Source organism: Dryobates pubescens, chromosome 8 (genome assembly GCF_014839835.1).
Source record: "Dryobates pubescens isolate bDryPub1 chromosome 8, bDryPub1.pri, whole genome shotgun sequence".
Lineage (NCBI taxonomy): Eukaryota > Metazoa > Chordata > Aves > Piciformes > Picidae > Dryobates > Dryobates pubescens.
Genome location: NC_071619.1, coordinates 33,395,889 through 33,421,962, shown reverse-complemented (window position 1 = coordinate 33,421,962; position 26,074 = coordinate 33,395,889). Strand labels below are relative to the sequence as shown.

At 39.2% G+C, this 26,074-nt stretch overlaps 1 protein-coding gene across 1 annotated transcript in view; it reads right to left on the bottom strand.

The window, feature by feature from the left end:
* ABI3BP (ABI family member 3 binding protein) overlaps positions 1-26,074 on the bottom strand; it is a 146,378-nt gene that overhangs the window by 9,222 nt on the left and 111,082 nt on the right. The window contains exons 42-49 of the mRNA XM_054163898.1: positions 23,049-23,144; positions 20,299-20,409; positions 17,919-18,002; positions 17,043-17,111; positions 15,152-15,364; positions 11,395-11,506; positions 2,835-2,914; positions 923-952 (exon numbers count right to left, since the gene is read on the bottom strand). Coding sequence (XP_054019873.1) covers positions 923-952; positions 2,835-2,914; positions 11,395-11,506; positions 15,152-15,364; positions 17,043-17,111; positions 17,919-18,002; positions 20,299-20,409; positions 23,049-23,144 — 795 coding nt within the window. The remainder of the gene's footprint in view (positions 1-922; positions 953-2,834; positions 2,915-11,394; positions 11,507-15,151; positions 15,365-17,042; positions 17,112-17,918; positions 18,003-20,298; positions 20,410-23,048; positions 23,145-26,074) is intronic.

Genomic DNA, 26,074 nt, shown 5'->3' with positions numbered 1-26,074 from the left:
TCACTGTTTTTCAGTGGGTTCAAGCCAGGACCATCAACTGCTTGCAGCAAACTGCATGTGATTTAATAAAACTACACATAATTATGAAGTGCATTGAATTATGTGGAAAGAAGTTGTGTCCAGTCAAATTGGTGTCCATTACAAATCAAGAAGCAGCCCAGTTTAGTTGGATGATCTCAGCTATTCTTCAAAGGCTCAATTCACCTCCCACCAAAGACGGAAAATGTCATGGAAGGGGCCTAAAGCAGAGCTGGATCAAGCCTTTGGACACAGAAATTTCTATTCTAAAATACAATGGTGGATAAATAATATCCTGAGTTGTGATCTGTTAACTCCCTTAAAAAGTGAGGCACTTATTCATTTTACACAACTTTCTTTTGCTTTAATGACAAGGCTGAGAAAATATGAGGCTCTCCTTGCTTCATTTGTGTATATTGGTTTGAAGCCATCCCAGCTGCCATGGGAGCACCACATTACATTGATGGTGTTCCACTCATGTAAACAAGCAGTCTGGCATGAATTCCTTACCAGGGGTATGGGTGGAAGGAATGAAATAATGTGTGAATGTTGTTTGAGTCTATAAGTCATTTAATGGGTGCAGTACAGTCACCCTCCTTGTAAAAGTATGTTTTGTCATTTCTGAAGCAAAGCATGAGGTTGAGGAGGGTAGATATCAATAGGATATTAGAAATTCTTTGCAGTGAGGGTGGTGAGACACTGGAACAGGTTGCCCTGGGAAGTTGTGGATGCACCTTCCCTAGAAGCGTTCAAGGCCAGGCTGGATAAGACCTTGAGCAACCTGGTCTAGTGGAAGGTGTCCGTGCCCATGTCAGGGGGTTTGGAACTAGATGGTCTTCAAGGTCCCTTCCAACTCAGACCATGCTACAATTCTGTGGCACAATTCTATACATAATAGACTTACCTGAAATTGGCTCACTCACTCTTGGGTCCGCTAGGGGAAGAGAACAAACATTCAGTCAGATACTGAAAATGAACATTCCCAATATTTCAATGGAGAAACACTGGGAAGCGATTTTCTACAGTGCACACAAGGTGTAATTTGTGAAACAGAGTTTTGGAAGCAAAGTTACTTATGTATTAAATGAAATTAAATCTATTTCTTGTGCGTAACAACAATATCAATGAACTGTTCAGGCACTGGAAGAGGCTGCCCAGGGAGGTGGTGGAGTCACCATCTATGGAGGTGTTCAGGAAATGTGTGGACATGGCACTTCAGGACATGGTTTAATGGCCATGGTGGTCTTAGGTGGAAGGTTGGACTCGATGATCTTAGAGGTCTTTGCCAACCAAAACAATTCTGTGATTCTATGAAAATTTTACATAGGGGACTATACCAGTCAAACACAGCTCTAGTGCAAAAAAGAGTTTAAACCTATAACCAGCAAAACCCAGCTCTACTGTGATGAGAGAGAATGGCTTTAAACTGGAAGAGCAGGGCAGATCTAGACTGGATATTAGGAAGAAATTCTTTACAGTGAGGGTGGTGGGACACTGGAACAGGTTGCCCAGGGAGGTTGTGGATGTCCCCTCCCTGGAGGTGTTCAAGGCCAGGTTGGACAGGGCCTTGAGCAACCTGATCTAGTGGAAGGTGTCCCTGCCCATAACAGGGGAATTAGCACTAGATGATCTTCCAAGTCCCTTCCAACCCAAACCATTCTGTGATTCTATGCTATTTTAAAAAATTTCCATTTCAAAACCTGAATAATAAAGACGACCCCTCTGTGACACAAAACCTGGCTATGAAAACCCCAAAGTGAGAAATGCATTTGTGCAACTGAGTAAAAAATGAATCTGACCACTTCATTTGTCCAAGCTAAATAGGAGAGAGAGCATAAGCTTTGTCAATGATGAAAACTGCACTTGGCATAAGCATATTTTTTTTTTCAGCTTTAACAATCAAGGATTACAAAGAGTGCATTCACAGCTTTTAAATGTGTGTGGCATATTCTGCACGCCTCCTTGACTAATCCCTTGCTCAGCCAAAGCTCTCATCCATCGGTGACAGCACTGGATGAGCACTATTATATTATTATACCTGGGCCAAGAAGCAAATTGAGAAAGTCCTTTTAAAAAGACTAAATCCATTTTGTGTTTTGTATGGTCCTTACACACTATTGGGCAATAAACACTTCCACACAAAGGATGGTGTCTTGCTTGTATGAAGTCAACAAGTCATCTGCAGTTGGCCTCATGGGGAACTGGAGTATGGAAAGCAAAGGCACTCTTTGATTCTCACCTTTGAGTCAGATAGGACTTGGGGACCTACCCATTGTCAACACAGGCTTGTGCACACCTCTTTAACATTTTCACTGGAGAGTAAACAGGATGGAAGAGCACCTACTGGGACACTGACTTTTCCCACCTGCTATTTCTCAATCTTTCTTTCAGCCAAAATACATCACTGTTACACAGCAGTCTTATTGAAGAAGTAGCAAAAGTGCCTACAAACACATCAGCTCAAGGAACAACCTTGTGTTCCCCACCCAGAAGTCATTAATGAGAGTGATAGATACAAAAGGTCAGGAATGACCGCACCTTCTCTAAGGATAAAGTTAGTTTCTCCATAGTAAACACGAGGCACACTCTGTGCTCCTGTTTTCCCCTCCTGCAGTTTGTCCATCTTATATCCTCACACAATATAGCCCTAACCTTCCAGGCACTACTGTAACTAGCTCAGTAGTAAAAAACCAGTCTGAAGACAGTCAAGAGCAACATCAAACACACAAAATGAAGCAGGACCACCTTGTGTATCTCCCCCAAACATGCATACAAGAGCCACTGTAAATGATGGTCAGGTCTTCAGAAGTCCTTACCTGATTCAGTACTGAATGCCACAACACTGCTACTTGGGCCTTCACCAAGAGGGTTTTTAGGTTTCACATGGAATTCATAACTGGGGAATAAAAGAGAAGAGATGAACATTTTGCAAACCATTCTCTCAGAGTCTGGAGCAAACAAACTACTAATGCACATCTTGGTGCTACTCGCCTCCTGAGGAAGAAGAAAAGGTCTCATCTCTTGCTCTGAAAACACTGAGATGTTACTTGTCCTGACAAGATAAGACCCCTCAAAACACAACATTTACTTCACACATGCTATTAATGTTAGATTTCATACACCACTGATTTCAGTCTGCCTCCTCTCACACAGGCAATTCCAGTTCTGGCAAAGGGAGTAGTTCAGGTAAGTGCAAAAGCAATCTGATAAGCAGATGTTGAATAAAGCACATTGCTGTTTATCTGTACATTCCTCATTCATAAAATAACAAACCTCCAACTTAATGCCTCTGAAGCCCACCAACAGTGACAGACAGGACCAGCAAAACACAGAGAATGTGAAGGATCTTTAACATAACTTTTATGAGGAACACCTGAGGGAACTGGGATTGCTTAATCCTCAGAAGACGAGGTTCAGTGGAGACCTCTTTGCCCTCTAAAACTACCTCAAAGGAGGATGGAGCCAGGTTGGGGTCGACCTCTTCTCATATGCAACAAGTCATAGAATAAGGGGAAATGGCCTCAAGTTGTGCCAGGGAAGGTTCAGGTTGGGTATTAGGAAAAATTTCTTCACAGTAAGGGTTCTCAGGCATTGGAACAGGCTGCCAGGGAATGGTGGGGTCACCGTTGCTGGAGGTATTTAAAAGCCACATGTCTGTGGTGCTGAGGGAAAAGATTTAGTGGTAGTGGCTTAGCAGTAGTGGTGGGATTGCAAGCTGTAGGTGAGCAGCTGGACTTGATGATCTCAAAGGTCTCTTCCAGCCTCAACAGTTCTATGGTTCTATGTCTTCCATGACCAAGGTTCAGCAAGGCAAAGACCCAACTGCTTGAATACATGTCAATAGCAAATATATGAAATGATGACAAGATATTGTGCAGGATCTCCTCCTTGTCTTCATGGTAATGTTGCACAGCACCAGTGTGTACTGATGATCTCTTTTTCATCACAGCTATGTTTGGAACCAAACACAATGCTGTGAAAACAGAACAAGACTGAAGAAAACAATCCATTCAGTCTCCTCTGCTTAGGCCTCTTCTGCCTCTCAATACTTGGCTAACAGTAACGGACAGTCAAGATAAGTTATTCTCTAACTCTGCACCTCAGCTGAAACTTATACTTTCAGTCAGAAGCTCTAGGTAAGCACCTACTGAAAGACAGTGGCAAACCAAAAAATGTAACACAGATGACACCAGACATTGATATTTGAAGGTGACCTACAAGGAAGCTGGGGAGAGATTGTTTATAAGGGGTTGTAGTGATAAGACGAGGGGCAATGGTTTTAAAGTAGAGTAGGGTAGACCTAGATTGGACATTAGGAGTAAGTTCTTCACAATGAGAGGAATGAAATACTGGAACAGGTTGCCCAGAGATGTGGTGGAGGCCCCATCTTTGGTGACATCCAATGTCAAACTTGATGTGACTCTGAGCAACCTGATTTAGTTAAATGTGTCCCTGCTTACTGTAGGAGGATTGGACAAGATGAGCTTTGAGGGTCCCTTCCAACCTGATGCATTTTATGATTCTATGAGGCATGAAAGGGTTATAAGAGTGGACATTGGACACAGTTAAGGTCTTGCATCAAGGGGCAGAGATAGGACCAAACTCTGTATTTCCTCTCTTGCAGCACACACTATCCCAGCAAGCTTCTTCCAGGGTGTCCTGGCTCCAGGCTGGCAGCATCTGGGAATTTCTTACTGCTCAGCAAGAGCTTAGTGCATTCCTGTAGGAACTGCATGATTCTATGTCAAAGCATTCCGACGAGTCAGCCAGTCAACAACACCCTCTTCCTGCCTTCCCTGTGAGCTAGAAGCAACAACTTGTCCCATGCATACCACCTACAGAGAGACTTTTCATATGCTTTGAGCGCATCCATGGTGAATCTCTCAACACAGAGCATTTTATTGTCAGCAAGAGAGTGCCACAGGACACGAGTCAAAAGGAAACTGTAGGCCTGGAAAATGAGTCCCAGCTTAGAGACTAAACACAGAGCAAAATGAGAATCCCAGAAGTGGACAATTACACATCCAACTCTTGGCTCATGAAGGTTCACCTACCTGTGATAATTTGGTGGCTCATGACTATAACATAGCATTGTAATGTATTATGGAAATTGTTTCCAAACAGTAATTTTCAAACAAAACCAAACCCCAAACAAAAAAACAACCAACCCACCAAAAAAAATCCCCCAAATCCAAAGCCCAACACCCCCAATCCTCATACCACTCTTTGCATGCTTGGAAATTTGTAAACCCCATTTGCAAGTCCCTACAAGAGACAGAAAAACTCAATCCAAACCTTGGATTACCTCTCATTGCTTCTTGGCTCCTGCAAAACCTGAACAGCTTGCTAATTAACCTCAGTGGACTAATCATGAAGTACGAAGCAACTGTTTTCCATTCACAGCACTTCTAAGGCAACATTTGACTTCAAAATTGCTTACTTCAGCAGTTGCCTTTATTTCTAGGGTTTCCTTTTCTTTTTAAAGTGAATTACTTCCAAAGATTGGTATGCATCATGGGTAATTTGTGGATATTTCTAAGTGAAACACGGACTTGATTTGAACTTTAAACAGACTGTTTGAAGTGATCTTAATATTTATTCAAACATGCTGCAAGACCACTTTGAGCAACTCTTATTACCCTGTTGTAGGCAGGAGACATGAAATAAATAATACATTAAATACTAAGTTCTAGACACAAAAGTCTCTTCATCATCAACTTGGAATTAGTTATACAAAATACAAGCTGCATGTAAGGAGTTGGAATAGAATAGCATAGCATAGCATAGCATAGCATAGCATAGCATAGCATAGAATAGAATAGAATAGAATAGAATAAACCAGGATGGAAGAGACCTTTGAGATCATTGTGTCCAACCTATCATCCAACACCATCTAATCAACTAAACCATGGCACCAAGCACGCCATCAAGACTCTTCCTAAACACCTCCAGTGATGGTGACTCCACCCTGGGCAGCCCATTCCAATGGGAATGGCTGGACACAATGATCTTGAAGGTCTCATCCAACCTGGTCTATTCTATTCTATTCTATTCTATTCTATTCTATTCTATTCTATTCTATTCTATTCTATTCTATTCTATTCTATTCTATTCCATTCCATTCCATTCCATTCCATTCCATTCTTCCAATGTCTTACTGTTCTCATGGTGAAAATATTTCTTCCAGAGTCAACTGTAAACTAAAGATATACAGGCAGCATATCTGGATCTTACCTGAACATCTAAGGGTGCACAGATTTTGCAACCCATATTTGCTGACAGAAAAATCATAAGCTGGACAAGACAGTGGAGGGGAAATCAAGTTATTTTGCATATTTTTGCACAAACATATTGTCCTCAAGAGCTGATATGCTCTACTTTGAGTTTCATTGGGCAACATTCTTCATAGGAACCAGTCCCACTCCCGAAACACTGAAGTCGATGAACTTGGACCCATCAATTCTCTAACTCCATAAAAAGAACAAACAAGAACTGAAGACTAAATATTTTCCAATCAGTGTTTTTCAAACTGTGGTCCAGGGACCACTAGAACCTCTGCAAAAAAATCAAACCACAGCTGGAAAAATTATGGCAATAAAGAACTAAAATCTACACACAGAGATTTCAGCTCATGTAAACACAGAAAGAAAACTGGAGACAAGGAAAGTAATACAGAAATGTCCAAAGTTTAGTTGGCTCAATTAGAGGAGCCTTCTATTAGTAACATTAAAGATTTTTAAGCTAAAGTATTTACAATTCTACATTTTTTTGTGGCAGGTATCTTTACAGGTACCCAAGTGTCTCCTTTCCTCATTGTTTCAATCCTGAAACAATGGCAATGGTTGCAGCCACACAAAACCAATTATAAAAAGTAAATAAACCAAACCAAAACCCAAGCACTTTTGGAGATGAAAAGAAGTAACTACTTGACTGAGAACTGAAAAAGAGAGAAAGAAAAAGTTACACTGTGCTCATGGTTAGATAGATGATACAGACTAATTTTCAAGCCATGATGTGGCTCTCTTCATTGAAAATCATAGAATCATAGAATCAGTTGGGGTTGGAAGGGACCACAAGGATCATCTAGTTCCAACCACCCTGCCTTGGGCAGGGACACCTCACACTAGATCAGGCTGGCCAGAGCCTCATCCAGCCTGGTCTTAAACACCTCCAGGGATGGGCCTCAACCACCTCCCTGGACAACCTCTTCCAGGGCTTCACCACTCTCATGGTGAAGAACTTCTTCCTCATGTTCCTTTTTGTGTACCAGGCAAAAGATCTGGGCGGGAAAAAAAGTGAAATGGTGGAAAAAAGGGTCTCTCCTTCAATCTTATGCACTTCCATACAAACCTCCAGGGAGGGAAAATTAATGCTTAGAGGTTCAAGGAACTATGTAGGGCAAAATTAATTAAGGGAAGTAGGAAAGCTCTATAATTATCCCATGTCTACCTCTAGACTTACACATGAGAAGCTGGATTATGTATTCCATCTTTATGTCTCTGGGCCTATGATGCCAAAAAGTCTTCTACCCAATACTGCAGCAATCTAACATGTGTCACACCTCTAACCTCTAAGATTGCTATCCCACAAACCTTGGAGACTAGCCTTCCCAAATCCTCCCAAACTGCATATGACAATAAAAGCCCTTGTGCAGATTAAATGGACTTGACTTACAGTAATTACAGTGCAGAGCAGATTTTTCCACCCTAGGAAATCACTATTCCACATGGAACTTTGGCAGAGACAGCTGCTCCTGCATTTTTCAAATCATGCAAAAGGAGAAGGCTGAAGACTGCAGAACTGAAAATAGGTGAAAAGTGATTTCCCCCATAATCACAGAATTGCAGAATGGTTTGGGTTGGAAGGGGCTTTGAAGAACATCTAGTTCCAAATCCCCTGCTGTAAGCAGGGACACCTTCCACTCAAGTGTCCCTTTCTGGGAGGAGTGGAGCAGCTGAGTACGGTCCTGGGACCTCAGGTCAATTTCTAGGGAGATGCTGGTGGTTAGATGTCAGTTGTGTAGGACTGTTTCAATGTATAGAGCTTCTCTGTCTCTGCGTTGTGTTTGAGTAGCAGCATGATCATAAAACTAGGCTTAAGAGAAGAAAAGACAGACATAGATACTAAATAATGATGTTAGGTATTACCAGTTTGGTACATGCATAGACTAAACATTTCATGTTTACTGTACTCTTTTGGTTGCTTGTGAGTTTTGTTTTTGTTTTCTGAGGAGTCTTGGAATTTTATTTATTTATTTATTTATTAACATTTGCTGTTATTTCTACTCCTCAAGACAGATCATGTCTGGAAATACACTTTGGCTTGGGACACAATCTAACCCAGAAGTCCAAAAGAGACCACTCAAGTTATTTTTAGAATGAAAAAAAAATTTCTGTTTGAGATTATCAAACTGCTTCACTGAGCAAAGAATTGATACCTGAAGGGAAGTTTTACAAAGCTGCATATTGCAAGCATCAGAGGCTTTCTGTTTCTTACTAATATTAATTTTTCTATTAAAAAATCTACAACAGCAGGCTGCTGGGATGCATCTTCTAATGATGGCACCTGAACTCCCTCAGAGCTATTTGGCACATCTCTGAGTGCAGTCAATATTTTTCTTTACTGCCTTCCCATTCCTGCCAACACAAATATGCATGAGAAATGTTTTCAGCAATATCCAGATTCTTTTCTGAATGCTTGTAGAAGAAATCTGTGCTGCGAAGTTTCCTGGACCTTAGTTCCATGAACTTAACTGCCCTTAAAGAAACCACCAGAATGAAAAAAAGGAAATGTACACCTAAGCAACAGAAGTATTTCAAGATAGATACAGGAATAAGAATTACATATTTTGGAAGAGAAAATAGCAGAAGAAATAGCAGAAAAAGTCAGGATGATGCTGCATCAGATGGCTGGAAGACTTGAAAAAAGAGAAATCAATTTTAAGGAAAAATCCAAAACAAGTTTAAAAAAATAAAGAAAGGAAGAAAAATAGAAAGAAAAAAAAGAAAGAAAGAAAAAAAGAAAGAAGAAAAAAATAAAGAAAAAAAGAAAGAAAGAAAAAAAGAAAGAAGAAAAAAGAAAGAAGAGAAAAAGAAAGAAAAAAGGAAGAAAGAAAAGAAAGAAAAAGAAAGAAGGAAAAAAGAAAAAAGAAAGAAAAAAGAAAGGAAAGAAAGAAAGAAAGAAAGAAAGAAAGAAAGAAAGAAAGAAAGAAAGAAAGAAAGAAAGAAAGAAAGAAAGAAAGAAAGAAAGAAAAGTGAAAAAAAATAAATAAAAAGAAGAAAAAAGAAAGAAAAAAGAAAACTGCTAGAATTCCTTTGGAAATAAGAAAATAGAATTGAAAAAAACCACCCAAACAAACCACAAAAGCCAAGCCAACATCTGCATTTAATATTCTAGGTTAGGAAAGGTTCATGAAAAACACCTGCAGGTCAGTGAAAGAGTTTTTAACAAAGAAGATGCAGATGAACACCATCATCACTACACAGGAGACAAAGTGAAGAAAACAAACCTCACAGTAATTCCATTTCAATCTCTTGCCTCTCAAGGTTTATTACAAATAACTCTTCAAAGAAATTGCTGGCAGTGACCTTACTCTTGACTCAAACATGGGCCATCATGAAAGGTCTACAGAGCAGGTCTTACAAGGAACAGCTGAGGAATCTAGGATTGTTTAGACAAAGAAGAGGGGGCTGAGGGGAGACCTCATTTCTTTCTACAACTCCCTGAAAGGAGGTTGTAGTGAGGTGAGGGTCATTTTCTTTTCCCTGTCATCAGGTGGCAGAATGAGAGGAGATTGTGCCAGGGGAGGTTTAGATTGGAGATTAGGAAACACTTCTTTCCTGCAAGAGTGGTCAGGCATTGGAACAGGCTGCCCGGGGAGGTGGTGGAGTCGCCATCCCGAGAAGTGTTCCAGGAAAGTGTGGACATTGCACTCTGGGACATGGTTTAATGGTCATGGTGGTGTTGGTTGATGGTTGGAGTAGATTTTAGAGGTCCAGCCAAAACAATTCTGTGATTCTATGATTTTGCTTGACCATTATCGTAGGGGAAGTTACTGCACTACTTTGGTTTTAAGAGCAGTTTTAAGTCTATACTAAGAAGAGAGAAAGAGCACAGAGTCCTGAGTATGCCAGTGAAACTAAGAGCTGCAATATGAACAGCCTTGTAAGGAAACTCAAAGGCAAGGAACCTGTACAATGAGTTAGATTGGAATATTCCAACGAAATGACTGCTTGGAATTTAAACTGTAATTGCTCTGACCAAAACTATCAGCTGCGTAGTTTGGCTTTAACTGTTTTCCAAGTGGAGTAAATGGTATGTTTCCCAAGCCCAACTGTGATTTTTTTTTCAGTATAAAACTTGTAGACTTTTCAAGAGGAGGATGAGAAATCTGAGGGACAAATTAGCTCATACTAGCACATCTCTTCCCCTTACTTTTCTTTGCTAAGAAATTAATGGCATATACAGTGACAAACACAACCACTTTGCCCTGCAAGAAGAAAAAGAGCAAACCTGGTATTTAAAAGATCAGAAACTATCCCTAAGATATGATCATACAATGACTTAAGTTAGAAGGGACCTGTGGAGGCCAACTTGTCCAGGCTGATTTTCATAACAGGGCAACTTAAAAGCTACATTAGGTTGCCCATGGTCTATTATTCCATTCCATTCCATTCCATTCCATTCCATTCCATTCCATTCTATTCCATTCCATCCCATTCCATCCCATGCCATTCCATTCCATCAACAAGACATTCATGGATTGAACAGAGTAAAATATGAGTAGCTCAGTACTTGGTCCAGACTAACTAGAAGAAAGAAGGATGACAAGAATTCAACTGTTTCACTTTTTTGACAAGAGAAGGACTAATTGAAGGACAAAAATGACAAAAACTGCAGAAAATGCAGTGTGTTTTTGTGTGGTATCTTTCTTCTCCATGGTGCAATGCAATAGTCAAGCTTCACAGAGTGGCCAAACATGCATCTCATCTTAATATGCAGGGAGGCTACTTTAGTAGTGCCAAGCATCCTTAAACCCCAGAGAAAGAGAACTGTACATATCAAAATCTTGATTTCAACACATCAGGTTAGTATTTCTTGTATTCACCTTGTTTCATTACTTGCTAAATTAAAGAGATTTTTAAAATAAAAAGCAGTACATTGTCTTACATTTGACTGTTAACCTTCCTGATAGAACAGATAACTTCTGCAGTTTGTCCAGGTCATACTCTTGGAAATTCACTAAAGTTTCTGCTAACTCAAAAAAAAAAAACCCAACCCCAAAACTTACCTTTTTCCTATCAGAAGGGAATAAACCCAGTTTGGCCTTAAAAACAGTGTAAATTTCTTGGGTTAATGAGAAAATGATTTGATTACCTTGTGTCAGGTTTTAGGTTTTCCACAGTAGAATGAGTTTGATTTGTTGTGATAATCGATTGCTCCTTTTCACCATCACTTCCTCCATTTTCAGTTGACACAACCTCATACTCTGGAAAATTACAGGAAAGAGAAATTGCTTATATAGCAGCTCTTACTTGAGTCTCTTGATTGCTCTCTTTTTTTTCTCATCTGATTTCCCTCCTACTGTCTAATAGAATGTAAGTTCATTTTGTCTGAACCAGGCTGGATTTACTATACTAAAATGGTTTAGGAAAGAGAGGGTCCATTCCAGACTGCTGCATGCCTAGCCCCTCACCCTTCCTTATAATCCAATTATGGAATAGAGGATATTCAGCATCTCAGTTCTGCCCAAAGGTGAAAAAATTCCGAACACTAAATAGTTACAAGCAGTCTGCAGTTTGAATGAAAAAAAAAAACATCAAAGATTAAAGTGTAGTTTCTAAATGCTTAAATCTTGATCAGTTTAAAGTAAGACCAGTATGTTTAAGATTTCCAGAGGGAAATGCCCAGCTAATTTGGATTGTGCACTTAGGCAACCTGCCATTTTAGAATGAAATCATTTTTGCATAAATTTATTTCTGTATTTATGTGATTATATTATAGAGTCTCACTGCTTTGCTTTCATCTCACTGGGGTGTATCATCAAGCACAAGCCATTCTCCTCGCTGGGATTTAACAACAGATGTTTGGGAAGAAGATACTTCTTCAGTCATAGACCTGTCTAAGATGCTATCTCTTCTAGCAGGCAGCCCCTGTCCCAACAGCCTCTTCTAATAAACACACTGAGCATGTTGTTAATTTTCCTCTCTGCACAAAGAAATCCACAAACTCACCAACAGCTTCCTTTTATCTTCCTGAAACTTGTCCATAATATTAAGTGCAGCTTTGTTAATCATAAACTAGCAAAGGAGAATGTTTTCAAAGATCATTTGTAATAACATGAAGATCTACAGCACAATGAATGAAGCAGGTGAGGACAGCAGACCACCTATCAACTGTTACAAAACCTCAACATAATTTTTTGACCTAAAAGGACATTGACTTGCTGGATCAGGTCCAGAGGAGGGCTTTCAAATTCCCAGCCTTTTTACACCTTCATTTAGCATACAGAATTAACCAGGTTGGGAAAGACCTTTGAGATCACTGAGTCCAACCTATCACCCAATAACATCTAATCAACTAAACCATGGCACTAAGTGCCTCATCCAGTCTCTTTTTAAACATTTCCAGTGATGGTGACTCCACCACCTCCCTGAGCAGCACATTCTAATGACCAATCATTCTTTCTGTGAAGAATTTCTTCCTAGCATCCAGCCTAAACCTCCCCTGGCACAGCTGGAGACTGTGTCCTCTTGTTCTGTTACTGGTTGCCTGGGAGAAGAGACCAACCCCCATGTGGCTACAACCTCCCTTCAGGTAATTGCATATGGCAATAAGGTCTCCCCTGAGCCTCCTCTTCTCCAGGCTAAGCAACCCCAGCTCCCTTAGCCTCTCCTCACAGGGCTGTGCTCCAATCCCCTCCCCAGCTTTGTTGTCCTTCTCTGGACACATTCCAGCAACTCAATATCTTTCCTAAACTGAGGGGTCCAGAACTGGACACAGGACTCAAGGTGCAGCCTAACCACAAAGGGCAGAGTGAATCATGGAGGAAAAAACCCAAAACCCTCAACAAACAGGCAAAAGCCATTATTTGTCCTAATTAAGTATGTTTGTTAAGAAGGATGGGAGAGAGGTACATCTAGACAGAGAAAGAGTAGGTAACTTGGCAGGAACATGATGAAATTCCTTGCACATAGCTGAAAGTCAAACAAAGTAACCATTTAAAAACTTTGCTCGATAAATCACATTTTCTGTTGCCACAGTTCTATCTGAAATAGTGTTAAAAAAAAAAGGGGGTGGGGAGGGAAAGGTTTGCTGCCAGAGTTAGCTGATAAAAAAAACATGTATAAACTACAAAACCAAAAAGAGATGACAGAAAACTTGATTTAAGTCTGTCTAAACAAGTAACATCATACTGGTGCCAATATGAAATAATCACTGGGGATTCAATGCTTTCCCTTGAATTCATAAAGTGTCCTTAGATGAGTCACTAAGTGAGTAATTCTTTGAAGTGCAGGTGAAGGAGACAAGCTCAATGAGAGTATGTGTAAGCCCCAGAAGGGGATTAGACCCAATGATCGCTGGAGGTCCCTTCAATCCCTACCATTCCGTGATCCTGTGTTACACACTGATGTTAAAAAGAGAGAAGATGGTGTTTATGGGCAAACTGTTAGCTCTAGGCAGGAAGGTGGCTGAGATTGAAAACTAGAGTTTCTCTCAGGGAAGCAAAATGATTATTAGCCATATAATCTGCATAAGGTTTTAATCTTCTTTCCTGGAATGGGGAAAGGTGTGCCAGTTGCCTCACAGAACAGATGAAACATTATGGCAAGTTAACTAAAAGCTGATTGCACCTAAAGTCTCAGAAGAAGCGGTGAGTATTGCAGGGTCTATATTTCATAACACACACTGGAAAAGAAATATTCTCAGAAGGCATTTAGGCCTTGCCCTCATCTAGATGATGTGCATTGATATTTTTAACAGCCATAGTGGAAATGTTTTTCTGTTTTTGTAATACAAAAGCCTGTGCTGCAGTGGGTTCCCTAACATGCTCAAGAAAAACAGCAAGTCTGCTTCCAAGGAAACATCCAGACTAAATGACGTTATCTGATCTAATCAAGTTAAGGACTGGTCTGTGAAGAAGGCCTCCAAATGACAACAGCAACAAAAAAGATTTCCCTGAACAAAAAGAAGTATTGCAGAGCTGCCTGAAATGGGGACTGTTCACAAAGAGCTTATCCTCAGCTTAATCCTAAGGCAGCAGCAAGCTCACCCTGTCTTTGCTTCCAGAATGAAACACATGGTGGAATGCAAGCCAGGTCATCATTCTTCCCACTCACTGGTATTTTTTATTAGCCTATAATCTCTTGTTATTCCCCATTTAATACAGCAGAAGGGCAAGCTTTCTTCCTGTTTTCAGGAAGAAAAACGTGGAGGGAAATTTTTGTCTTGAGTGTCTGGTTGGTTTTGCATGTGTTATTTTTCAAAACAGAGGGGAGAGTAAGAAAAGAGGGAGGCCAAACCTTTTCCTTAGTTCTAGAAAACCAAGTAAGGTCTACTTTGAAGAAGCAAGTGGCCTTGCTTGTGACAGTCATCTAATAATACCCCTGCACTGAAATCTCTTGATGTGCACTTACCACACCTGAAAGCCTCCTAATTACATGCTAAAGTGAACAGATAATGATCAAGTCTTAGTCCTTGCAGTTCCTGGTCTCGTGTGTTCTACTCACCTGTGATGCAACACAACCAGATCCATTTGGTCATGGCTGTGATGTGTATGCATCTACATAATAAAGACTACTATTGCATTGCTGGAAGGAACTACTTGACTAAGTCTTACCAGAATCTGTACACAGAGAAGCCAGAAATTCAGAGGAGACACAGAGTCAGACTTTCTAGCTATATTTTTGTGTTGTCGCTGACACCAATGACACAATTGTGAAAATGTTGTTCTATTCTAGCAGTATTTTCTTATCCACAGCATAGTTTTAACAGTAGCACAAAATAAAAGCACTCATGCTTAAGACTCTCTAGGGATTAAAGTATTTTTTAAATGGCATAAACACACTGTGAAAGTAAAAACAAGCTGGGAACACTGTATTCTGATACAATGGAGGAAAGAAATGAAACGAACCAGTAACAGTGTCATTGTCTGGTTTTTCCCAGTCCAATATGACGAACGTTGGACAGCCCTCAACAGTCACCACTGTGAGGTTGGTTGGAGGATTTTGTGGAGGACGAGTAGGTTCTTCTTTGCTGCTAGCTTCTTCTTGAGGAAAATGTTCAAGAGAGCTTGTGATAGAGCAAGGCACATCATCATCTTTCTTCATGTATTTGACGTGGGGGGCTAAGAGCAATAGGAAAGAGTTGTTATTTGTGACAGCCTCTTGCAAAATGTCAATACCATTTCACCTGGTGCACAACTTCCATCTCAGACCACCGAGTGAAAAATATGCACAACAGGTCAAAGTCAAACGTAAATGATTCAGAAAATACCCCCATGTATTCAATATTAAACTTCTTGTTTGTAGAGGTGGTTTTTTTTGTGTGTGTGTGTTTTGTTTGTTTGTTCTCAATTATTATTAGACCTGGAATCTGCACTGCCTTCCCTCTATACCTGTCAGTATCCCTGATGAAATATCACTCTGAAGAGTATTAGTGGGTGATATGCACAGTTTGAAAGAACTAACTTCTGTCATATAATAGGACAATTAATTTTAGTCCTTCTTTAGTAGAATGACATTACAAATCTCATGTGCAAAGATATAATGCCCATCAGGGTTTTGTTTCACCACAAAGAGTAACATGGTTTTTCCACAGTTGTCCCATCATTAAATTTGCAGCTTCTAAGGTGACTGTTGAAATGTTACCCATTTTCTGTGGTATAGGACCAAACCTTAAAGCAAACATAAGGCAAATGTCTTGTACTCTGCATTAAAATTAGGAAGATTACTGAAGACAAACACTTTGGCTCTAAGCCTAAAACTTCTACTCGATGTCAGCAATAAGCTCTTGCAAAAAAGGCAGCCTCTTCAGAAACGTAGTGTCTCTTGCCAGACCAGGAGAAAAACCTGAAAAATCTTTAGGTACAAAAGATCTTTTTGGGTTGTCTCACCATGCTAAGCTCTCTAGATTACTGCAACAGTGATATTGTGACTACTTTATTATGTAGAGAGGCCTCGAGCACAAGCCCTATGAAGAGAGGCTGAGGGAGCTGGGATTGTTTAGCCTGGAGAAGAGGAGGCTCAGGGGAGACCTTCTTGCTGTCTACAACTACCTGAAGGGAGGTTGTAGCCAGGAGGGGGTTGGTCTCTTCTCCTAGGCAACCAGCACCAGAACAAGAGGACAACATCTCAAACTGTGCCAGGGGAGGTTTAGGCTGGAGGTGAGGAGAAAGTTCTTCCCAGAGAGAGTTGTTAACCATTGGAATGTGCTGCCCAGGGAGGTGGTGGAGTCACCGTCCCTGGAAGTGCTCAAGAGGGTATTGGACGTGGCCCTTGGTGCCATGGTTTAGTAGTCATGAGGTTTGTGGTGACAGGTTGGACTTGATGATCTTTGAGGTCTTTTCCAACCTTATTGATTAAATGATTCTGTGTTACCAATTATTTGAATGTAGACAGCCTGGGATGAGAAGTGAGGCATCCAGGATGGGTGGGTTTCCCTTACAGTGAGGTGCTGAGAGATACCTCTTTGGGTACATTTGTGAGCCCACAGGAAGATTTTCATTTTCTTGGTGGAATGTGGACAGCATGCAGTTGTACTACAACTGGCATCCAAGGAAAGCCACAACATGTTTTTGGGCAAGACTATAAAGTAGGGAATGGCAGCAGGGAAGTAAGTAGAAGCAAAATTTAGTCCAGAATATGCTGGCAGTCTGCACCTCAATATTTTACCTGACATTAAAATGAAACTGCATCAAATTAATCTTTGGCCTTTGAATGACCAAACAAGATAATTTTGGTGCAAGATAGGTCACTCTTCATATATTCCCCCAAATAAAAATACCACAAATACTAAAATCCTACCTTGATACCTTGGTTTGCCTGAAGAATCTGTTTCTGATGTAGGACTTGAGCTGAAGACAGTTGTATCAACTGTGGGAAACATTTTTATAGTTTAGTTTGCAACAAATAAGGAATTTCACTGTTAGGACTTCAGTATTTCACAGTTCATTTGGCATTTTAAATCATGGGAAAGCTCTTCCATGGTAGAACTTGCTGCCAGAGTTGTCTTTTTCTTTTAAGGTAGACGTTTTGGCTGCGACTCTAAGTAAACCCCATACTTACCTGATAGGATAAAGAAAGCTGTAATCAATATGACAGACTTCATGACTATTGCTGGATTAAATTAATGAAATATATGCAAAATGGTCTTTAGGCCTTTTAATAAGGATCTTTTTGCACTGCACTGGCTATTTAGCTTGAAGCAAATAACACTGGTGAATGTAAATGTGATAAACTAGTCTGAATTGCTGACACCAGCATTGTGTTAAACAGTATTGAACAGAATCTTCTCTTGGATACAAATACTGCAACAGACCCTAACAGACAAAACACAATATATTAACAGCAAGCATTTTTGGTAAACCTAGCATCTAGGTTGCTTTACTGCACACTAAAGGCCACAGTGGGTTGATGATCACTATAAGGAAACAAGAATTTCAGTATTACTGCAGGAAAACAAAACCCAGCATCAGTTAGTGCTGCATAGTTGAGCTCAAAAATCCTAAGCACATCTTACTCCGAAGTGCCAGAGAGGAAATCAGAATCACCCCAGACAGAATACTTCTTACACTAAACATACAATACATCAATACAGTTTAGGGAAGAAAAGCAAAGGAGAAAACAAGAAATTTTTATGTTCATGAAATAATTAACAAGAACTGCTTGCAATATACTTACCATAATCCTCTGGAGTTGCAAAAGCTGTTGGGATCTTATATGATGTTCCTGTCCTCACAGGTGTTGTTGGTCCAGCTGGTTTAGCTACAAATGGCACAAGAAAGAACTTGTAGCAATAGTGCATTCACTGTTTCAAGAGTGAAACAGCTTTCTGATTTTCTAACAGAACTCAGATTGCTTCCTGGAATGAGTACTCTCACTTAAACTGTAACATTCCCTCTAATCTCATACAACAGCTTCCAGTTAGAGTTAGGAAAGTTCCAAGCTGTCAATCTAATTTACTCCTGAAACCCAGCTAGAAAATTCTTTGCTACTTGGAGACTGTCTTGGAGGACTTCAATCAACTGGAATATGAGCTGTTTAAATGCACTGAAGTATCCTGCACAGGCAGGTAAAAGGATGCAGAATGACCAGCATGGACATTTCTGTTTCTCAAATAAAAGGACACATTACTTCATTAGTTGTAAGAACAGATGAAGCTGGCAAATGATACTTTGATTTCTGCCCTCAAATATAGGCAAGGTCCTTTCATTTCTAATCTCCATACAGAATATATGTTAGCAAGGCTGGAGCTGAAATATATATGAAGATGAACACAGAGTCATTAAATGTGGTCTGCATGGAGAGTTGAACCACAGAACAGTGCTGAAGCTTCCACTAAAATGAAATTAAGATAACCTCTAGCCATAGTTACCTCTCCTGCATACATGACCAAGAACATGTTGACCGAAGGCAGAACTCTGACAAGCCATGTTTAAAATGATAAAAATCCTTACTTTCTAATAATTTCCTTAATAAAATAGCAATTTATTAAGATTCAGGTAATCAATAAATGATAAGAATTAAACAAATTATGACTAAATTTATTAAGATGCTTGTGATAAAAATTCTCTCCCTATTTTCCACCAATTTCCTTAATAAAATGGAAGTTCATTAAGGATCTCACCAGAGTCCAGCACAAAGGTTCCAGAACTCCCTTTTTTTTTATCCTTTTCTCCATTCAGAAGACTTTTAATGTCTGCATAGAAACCTCCCCATAATACTCATTCAGCAGATGAGTAAGAAGGATGCAAGCAGGGAATTAATCACAGTGTTAATGAGAAAGAGAAACAGGATGGAATTATGAAAGGGAAAATTCAAGAAGAACATTGAAGCAAATTTTTCCTGTTACTACAGTGGAACAGTCTCTTCTGGGAACCAGAAGCAATTCAACTACAATGTTTAAAACTAAGCTGGATCAAACAGTAGGAAACACAGAAGAAGGAAAATCTGCTACTAGCCCCACAAGGAAGAACCAGATCGTCTAACTAGCTTATTCCATCTTGAATCATCTAACTAGCTTATTCCATCTTGAATGCCTAGGAAGGTATCATAACTTCTGACTATCTCATAACCTGGCCTCTAGTGTATGGAAAACAGGGGATATTTCAAAACACTGTTATATTAATTAGCCACTTAATGGAGAAAATTAGCAGGCACTCCATTACAAGCAGAAGCAAAAGTATCATGTCAACATCTTTTTCTGCTACATTGTAAGACTGGCAATATCTTATGTTGTGTTGTAGCTATTACTAAGGAAACACCAGTGATCAAAAGCAAGTACTGACACAACAGTTTGATCACAGCTCTGCTGTTTTGTAAATCTACAGCCTGTTTCATCCAGCCTGGAGATTCTTACTTTCAATCTCATGCATAAAATACTAAAGAATTATTTAGGCCTTTATTAAAGCACACAAAGCCTCAAATGAAACAAACCAAAGAAAGTCTGCAGGGAATGCAGCAGAGCCAAAGCCTTGATACTTCCAGTGAACTACATAGAGCAATATGATGAGGGAAACACTTCTCATGATGATAAGAGCCATGAGATGATAGATTCTGACTACCTGGAATGTTAGCTTGGGGATTCTTGTGTCTGTGTGCTCTTACTCTGATACTGAGAAAAAAGAATACTGTAGCACAGGTCTGAAGCTTAACTTTTTGCACATGGAATAAATTCCAGTGTAGTTAAGTTTTCTGGGTGCCTTTGAAACATAATATTGAATATCTCCCATCTGACACACACATTAAGTAATTGCAATTGCTATGGCAAGGATGAAGTGTTTTAAAGGATGATCCTCTTAAAGGATGACTTGTATTATACTTTCAAATCCCATACTAGGGATGATTTTGACATAATTAGAATAGGAAAACAAAGAAAGAAAACAAAGTTCATGTATGAAGACCAAAGACACAAGGTCAGTATGTTCGAGAAGGCTATTTTCTATAGATATCACACATTGGAGAAAAAGAATCTATACTATAAAATTCTTCTCTACACTGCTGATCAGTTCAATTTTATCTCACACATTATAAAATATGTATAGGGAAAAGGTTGAGATACCTGGACTCCCTGGTTTACCAGTCACAGTGTTTGGAGGCAGAGGTTTTCTTCGCATTTGTGTAGGCTTGACAGGAGGTATAGGTGGATGCCGAGGGCCAGGTGATGTAGTGACTGAATGACATGACAAGATGGTGTTATTAATTATTTAACCTCAAATTCCAGAAAATCAGAAACCCCTTACAAGTTATAGTCTGACTTCTCAAGCAAGGCTTTATTTCTCCTTTAGTATCAAAAGTGGAGAGGTGAGGTTAGGAGCTGAACGGAGCTGTATTTTCAGCCTTAAATTCTTTGAGAAGTATGTGCCATGGAGTTTTAAACCCAAGATTACACTGAAAAAATGTAGCTCCTTGGAGACTTTGTACACGTGTTTCAGCAATTCATTTTCCGTGTAGTTACTCATTTCTGTCAATGATAACATCCTGGCAGCACAGGGGATGTTTCTTCCCACAGTTACCATCATCTCAGTGTCCTTGGAACCCCTCTCAGTATCTTACTCTCAAAATTGTGGATAATTTGTACTTTCTAAGTGACAAACCAGGTCACCCTTAGCTTGAAGCAAAAGTGTATCACAAGAGACATTATCATAGTGGTCACTTTCTGCTATGCCTTTCAAAAGTGAAAAATGAATAAGGTCACTCTCAGTTCATGCACTGACTTGGCTAGAGACAGTTACTCCTGAAGCACCCAACTAGATTATTTCAATGTGCAGCTCCAGCCAGTATCTATTAAACTCATCTGGTAAGGTCCTTTGACAACCAAGTCCTAAGAGAGAACCTAAGCCCCTTAATTCATACTTGCAAAACATTTTGCTGTATTTTCCAGGCAATTGTAAAGGATTTTATTATTCAAAGGAAAGGATTTTCCTTCCACTATTCACTTTTGCACATATTTCCCCAAGAAAAACACCAAACAAACTGGAAATATGTGCAACATTTATTTAACAAAGGAGGTTTTGTATCTAGCAGTGTAAAACCCTCAAGAGTAGTATAGTTCTTAAAATGCTGCCAATGTCAACAAACATGCAGGTTGCTTGATACTGGGTTACTGGCTATGCAGAGCAACTTGGCCCCTACTTATCAGACCTCAATTTATGCTATAAATAGAGTAACTGTGGGTAAGAAGGGAGCATGGTTGGACTTGATGGTCTTTGAGGACTTTTCCAACTGAAACAATTTTATGATTCTTTATTAAGACCTCATGAAGAGAGCTGAGATCTCAGATGTATACAAGAGAAGGGCAAAACAGTGGTAGTTAATTTCAACAACCATACCCAACTGTCTTTTATGACTATAGTTAAAGGTATTGGCTTACTTAAAAGCTCTAAAGGCTTAACTTAAAACATCCAATGTCATAAGATGAGTAAAAGCAGACGTAGATGTGCTGTCAGAACTATGTACATAAAAAGATTCCAGTCCCTGCAAATCACAAGCTGGATTTACTTAAGTACACCCCATTGCCTGACGTTCAGGAACAAAAAAATGCAGAGCACTACCCTTGTGTACAGTTTACTGTCTACATCCAGCTACTACTAAGAGTAGCTGGCCTTATCTTTACCAAGTGTAATCTTCAGATTGAATAAACTTTAAAAAGATAAAACATCAGTGCTCAGCTGTCAAGATAGGCTCTTGTCTTTGTGCAGGTAAATTAGCTGCAAAGGAAATTCAGCAGGGAGTAAGAGCAAAAAGCAGTTTATGAGTTTGTTAGAAGCAGATCTTTGTGCCTATGTTTTTCAACCTAACATCTTTTCAGAGTAAAACACAGCTAATAAAAGTGCCTGCAGCAAATCCAAGAGTAAAACTGGGCAGATTTTCCTTTCAGACAGTTTTTATGCCAGTAACACACAGCTAAACCAAGTTTTGTTCTTGATTGTGCTTAGTAAAACAAAGAAATCCTCTAAGTGTAAGGGTGTTTACATGTTTGTGTGTATGATTGTGTCCACACATGTGGCATACAAACATTATATATTCTACAGCTTTTAGATTAAATGGAAGACTTCAAAGAAGATGACTAGAAAAAGTGAAATACAAAAGGTCTATTTTTGAAGGCCTTATTGTGGAAGCTGTTTTTCAGTACAAAATATCTGGAGTGTTTTGAAAATGTGATTGCCAGAGTTGCTAGAAAAGTAAAACTGTCACACCTGTCACAGCACAAAACCCTATCATCTACACTTTTATTTTGCTTCAAGCCTAAGCATTCTAATTTTCCTAACAATCCTAATAGCCAACAAAGCATTCTCATAAGTGTGAGGATAATCTGGTTGTGCACTCATCTTACCCTCCTTTGCTATGCAGCAGCTATTAGTCTGAAGAAAAATAACCAGTGCTTCCAACGTTGTGGCTGTTTGATGACAAAGATACAACATTGGCTGTGGTCACTTTTAAACATATGGCATGGATTAGTGATTAAATAGTGACCATGAGGTATTTTTATCTCTTTGAGTAGCATTCTGGAGACAAGAGAAGGTGTATTGATGAGGATGGCTGAGATGTATTCACTAGCTTCCCTTTGAAGTGCAGTCAAAACACAAGCAGATGTGTTACTTTTGGACATGGTCTAGTGGTCATGGAGGAGTTGGGTAGAAGGTTGGGCTTAAGGATCACAGAGGTGTTTTCCAATCTTAATGATTCTATGAATTATTTTCTGTTCTTAGTTGAGGTGTTTTTTGTGTAGGAAAGGCACGCTTTTGTTTTTCATAACTTTAGGGGTTTGGGTTTTTTTTTTACTTTGCTTTTTTTCCCCTTGAACCTTACCAGAAATTGGCTTTTCCCAGGTATCAATATATTCCAAAGGCTTTTTCACATCCACACCAAGTTGTCTGGTGATATCCTCAGGTGTATACACATCATCTGTGAAAAAATGAAAGTTAGTATCTACCAAGTCATGGAATATTTGTATATTGTGCATGTTCAAACCTACCATCTATGGTACCACTTATGTTTTTACTGGTAACCTAATAATAACTGTTATCTTCCTATTCAAGTAAGTAGAAAGTGATCTGTGGTTGGAGAGCCTGCAATTTAATTTTAAACATTCATTGAAAGAAGTTTATTCAAAAAGAGAGAGTCACTAAGATTAAGAGATAATAGATGAGTTAAACCAAAACTGATAGAAAGATAAACACAAAGAACATTTTTGTTTTTCAGTATATAGAATAAAATGTCCCTTGATCCTTGCTGAAAGCAAAGTTCTTCTCCCTAAAAATAGCATCTTTGGTTTTCTTCTGCATTGAATGGCTAGAGCAATTTTGACTGAAACATATGGAGTAGTGGGGGGAAAGTGTATATAAATTTCAGTTTGTATACAACGGAAAGTCCTGCTTAAAAGTTACAGAAACACATTCTGAACAACCTGGAGCAAATGGCATTGGAAGATCAACACAGCTACTCCTGGTACAGAGCAACTATTTTACATGCTGATATTTATAGTACAGCCAGCCTGTTAAATTGGTATTCTTACTCTCCACAAAATAATTTTATTTGCTTTGTAAAACATCTGTGTGAGGTAGACTGAGGAGATGCATTGCAATTGCATCCTGTTTGTGAAAAAAAACCCCAGAAATTAAGAAAAACAAAGAGAATTACACTTTCTCATGACATAGAAAAATAAACCCCTATTTAAAATAAATCTCAAAACTGAACTACCAAATTCCAACCCTTTTCCAACATGACCTAAACATTACAATCAGATTTATAAATCTGGTGCTGAGTTTGTTTTGAGATTAAACTAGTATTTTAACTGCATGAAGCTAGTAATTTTTCAGTTATGTTACTATTTAGCCTGGAGAGGAGGAGACTCAGGGATGACCTTATTGCTCTCTACAACTACCTGAAGGGAGGTTGTAGACAGACGGATGTTGGTCTCTTCTCCCAGGCAGCGAGTACCAGAACAAGAGGACACAGTCTCAGGCTGCACCAGGGGATGTTTAGGCTGGATGTTAGAAAGAAGTTCTATACAGAGAGAGTGATTGCCCATTGGAATGGGCTGCCTGGGGAGGTGGTGGAGTCACCATCATTGGAGGTCTTCAGGAGGAGAATACATAGAATACATAGAATACATAGAATACATAGAATAAACCAGGTTGGAAGAGACCTTCAAGATCATCGCGTCCAACCCATCAACCAATCCAACACTGCCCAAGCAACTAACCCACAGCACCAAGCACCCCGTCAAGTCTTCTCCTAAAAACCTCCAGTGATGGCAACTTGATGGAGACTTGATGGGGTGCTTGGTGCCATGATTTAGTTGTTTAGGTGGGTTGGATTGGTTGATGGGTTGGATGTGATGATCTTGAAGGTCTCTTCCAACCCGGTCTATTCTATTCTATTCTATTCTATTCTATTCTATTCTATTCTATTCTATTCTATTCTATTCTATTCTATTCTATTCTATTCTACCATTTTTGGTGGGTATTCCTTAGGAATCTGCAAGTCTATAGCATGGACATGTTGCTTAAGATTAAAGTAATGAGGCTTATAGTGCCTGGCCTCTTTGACTAAAATTTCCAAACACATCATGTGGTTTTAGGTAACTGCAATCTGTCTTCAGGTAACTAAAGTGGCTAATTATATCTTCAGATATACACAGCAGCAGAGTGCTAATCAATGTTTCATTGCAATGGTATTCAAGGGAGAAGAGGCATTGGGAAGACCAGCACCAACTGGTCATAGTCCGAGTGTATTTAGTATATTTAGTTTCTTAGGTTTAGGCTGGAGGTTAGGAAGAAGTTCTTCACAGAACGAGATATTGACCATTGGCATGTGCTGCTCAGGGAGGTGGTGAAGTCACCATCACTGAAGGCATTTAAGAAGAGACTGGATGGGGCACTTGGTGCCATGGTTTAGTTGATTAGATGGTGTTGGGTGATAGGTTGGACTTGATGATCTCAAAGGTCTTTTCCAACCTGGTTAATTCAGTTCTATTCTATTCTATTCTATTCTATTCTATTCTATTCTATTCTATTCTATTCTATTCTATTCTATTCTATTCTATTCTATTCTATTCTCACAACAAACACATTAACAAGATACACCCAAACATTGACTATATCTCACTAAATCTCTCAAGTATCCATTAATTCACTTTTGCCTCTTAATAATGTCTACAGAAAGCCCTATCCCTGTCCTGCTCCTTATAACCCAATTTAGAATCACAATCTTTGCTAAATTACATCAGCTAGGAATGAACAAAATATTATGGACATTCTAGAAAGCAGAATTAATTATTTCCTTTGCCTCCCCCAGAAACTTCCACTGCCTACTAATGAAAATAAGTCAAACTTTCAGGTAAAAAAAGCTGACCAAACCACAAGTTTTCCCTGTTGACAGACTCTCCTTTTGAATGCTTCAATGCACTTTAAAGTTACATAAAAGCTTGTTAGCATTTTCTCACAAGGTACCTTCACTATCAAACTGCTTACTGTATTTATCATAGCAATCACCTTATGCTAGCTAAGGTAGTTTGCTTATTATAAACATTTTGACTCCAACATTTATCCAAGCTTTTAACAGAACTGAGAATAAATGTCTTGCTTGCATGAGAGTTTGTGTCTTCTTCTATCTTTTTTTTTGTTCCTGAAAATATTGATATGGTCTAAGCTAACTGAACCACTAAACTAAACCACTAACTAAACCACTAAAAGTGGTTAAAACTAACCACTGCATTTTTAATAGCAGAAATACCCTTAGAAGGTGGATTCTTTTAAGGGAAGAACTGGAAAAAATATCTCTGATAAAACAAACTGAAGTACCTCAATACTTGAGTTCCTCTAGAACTTGGC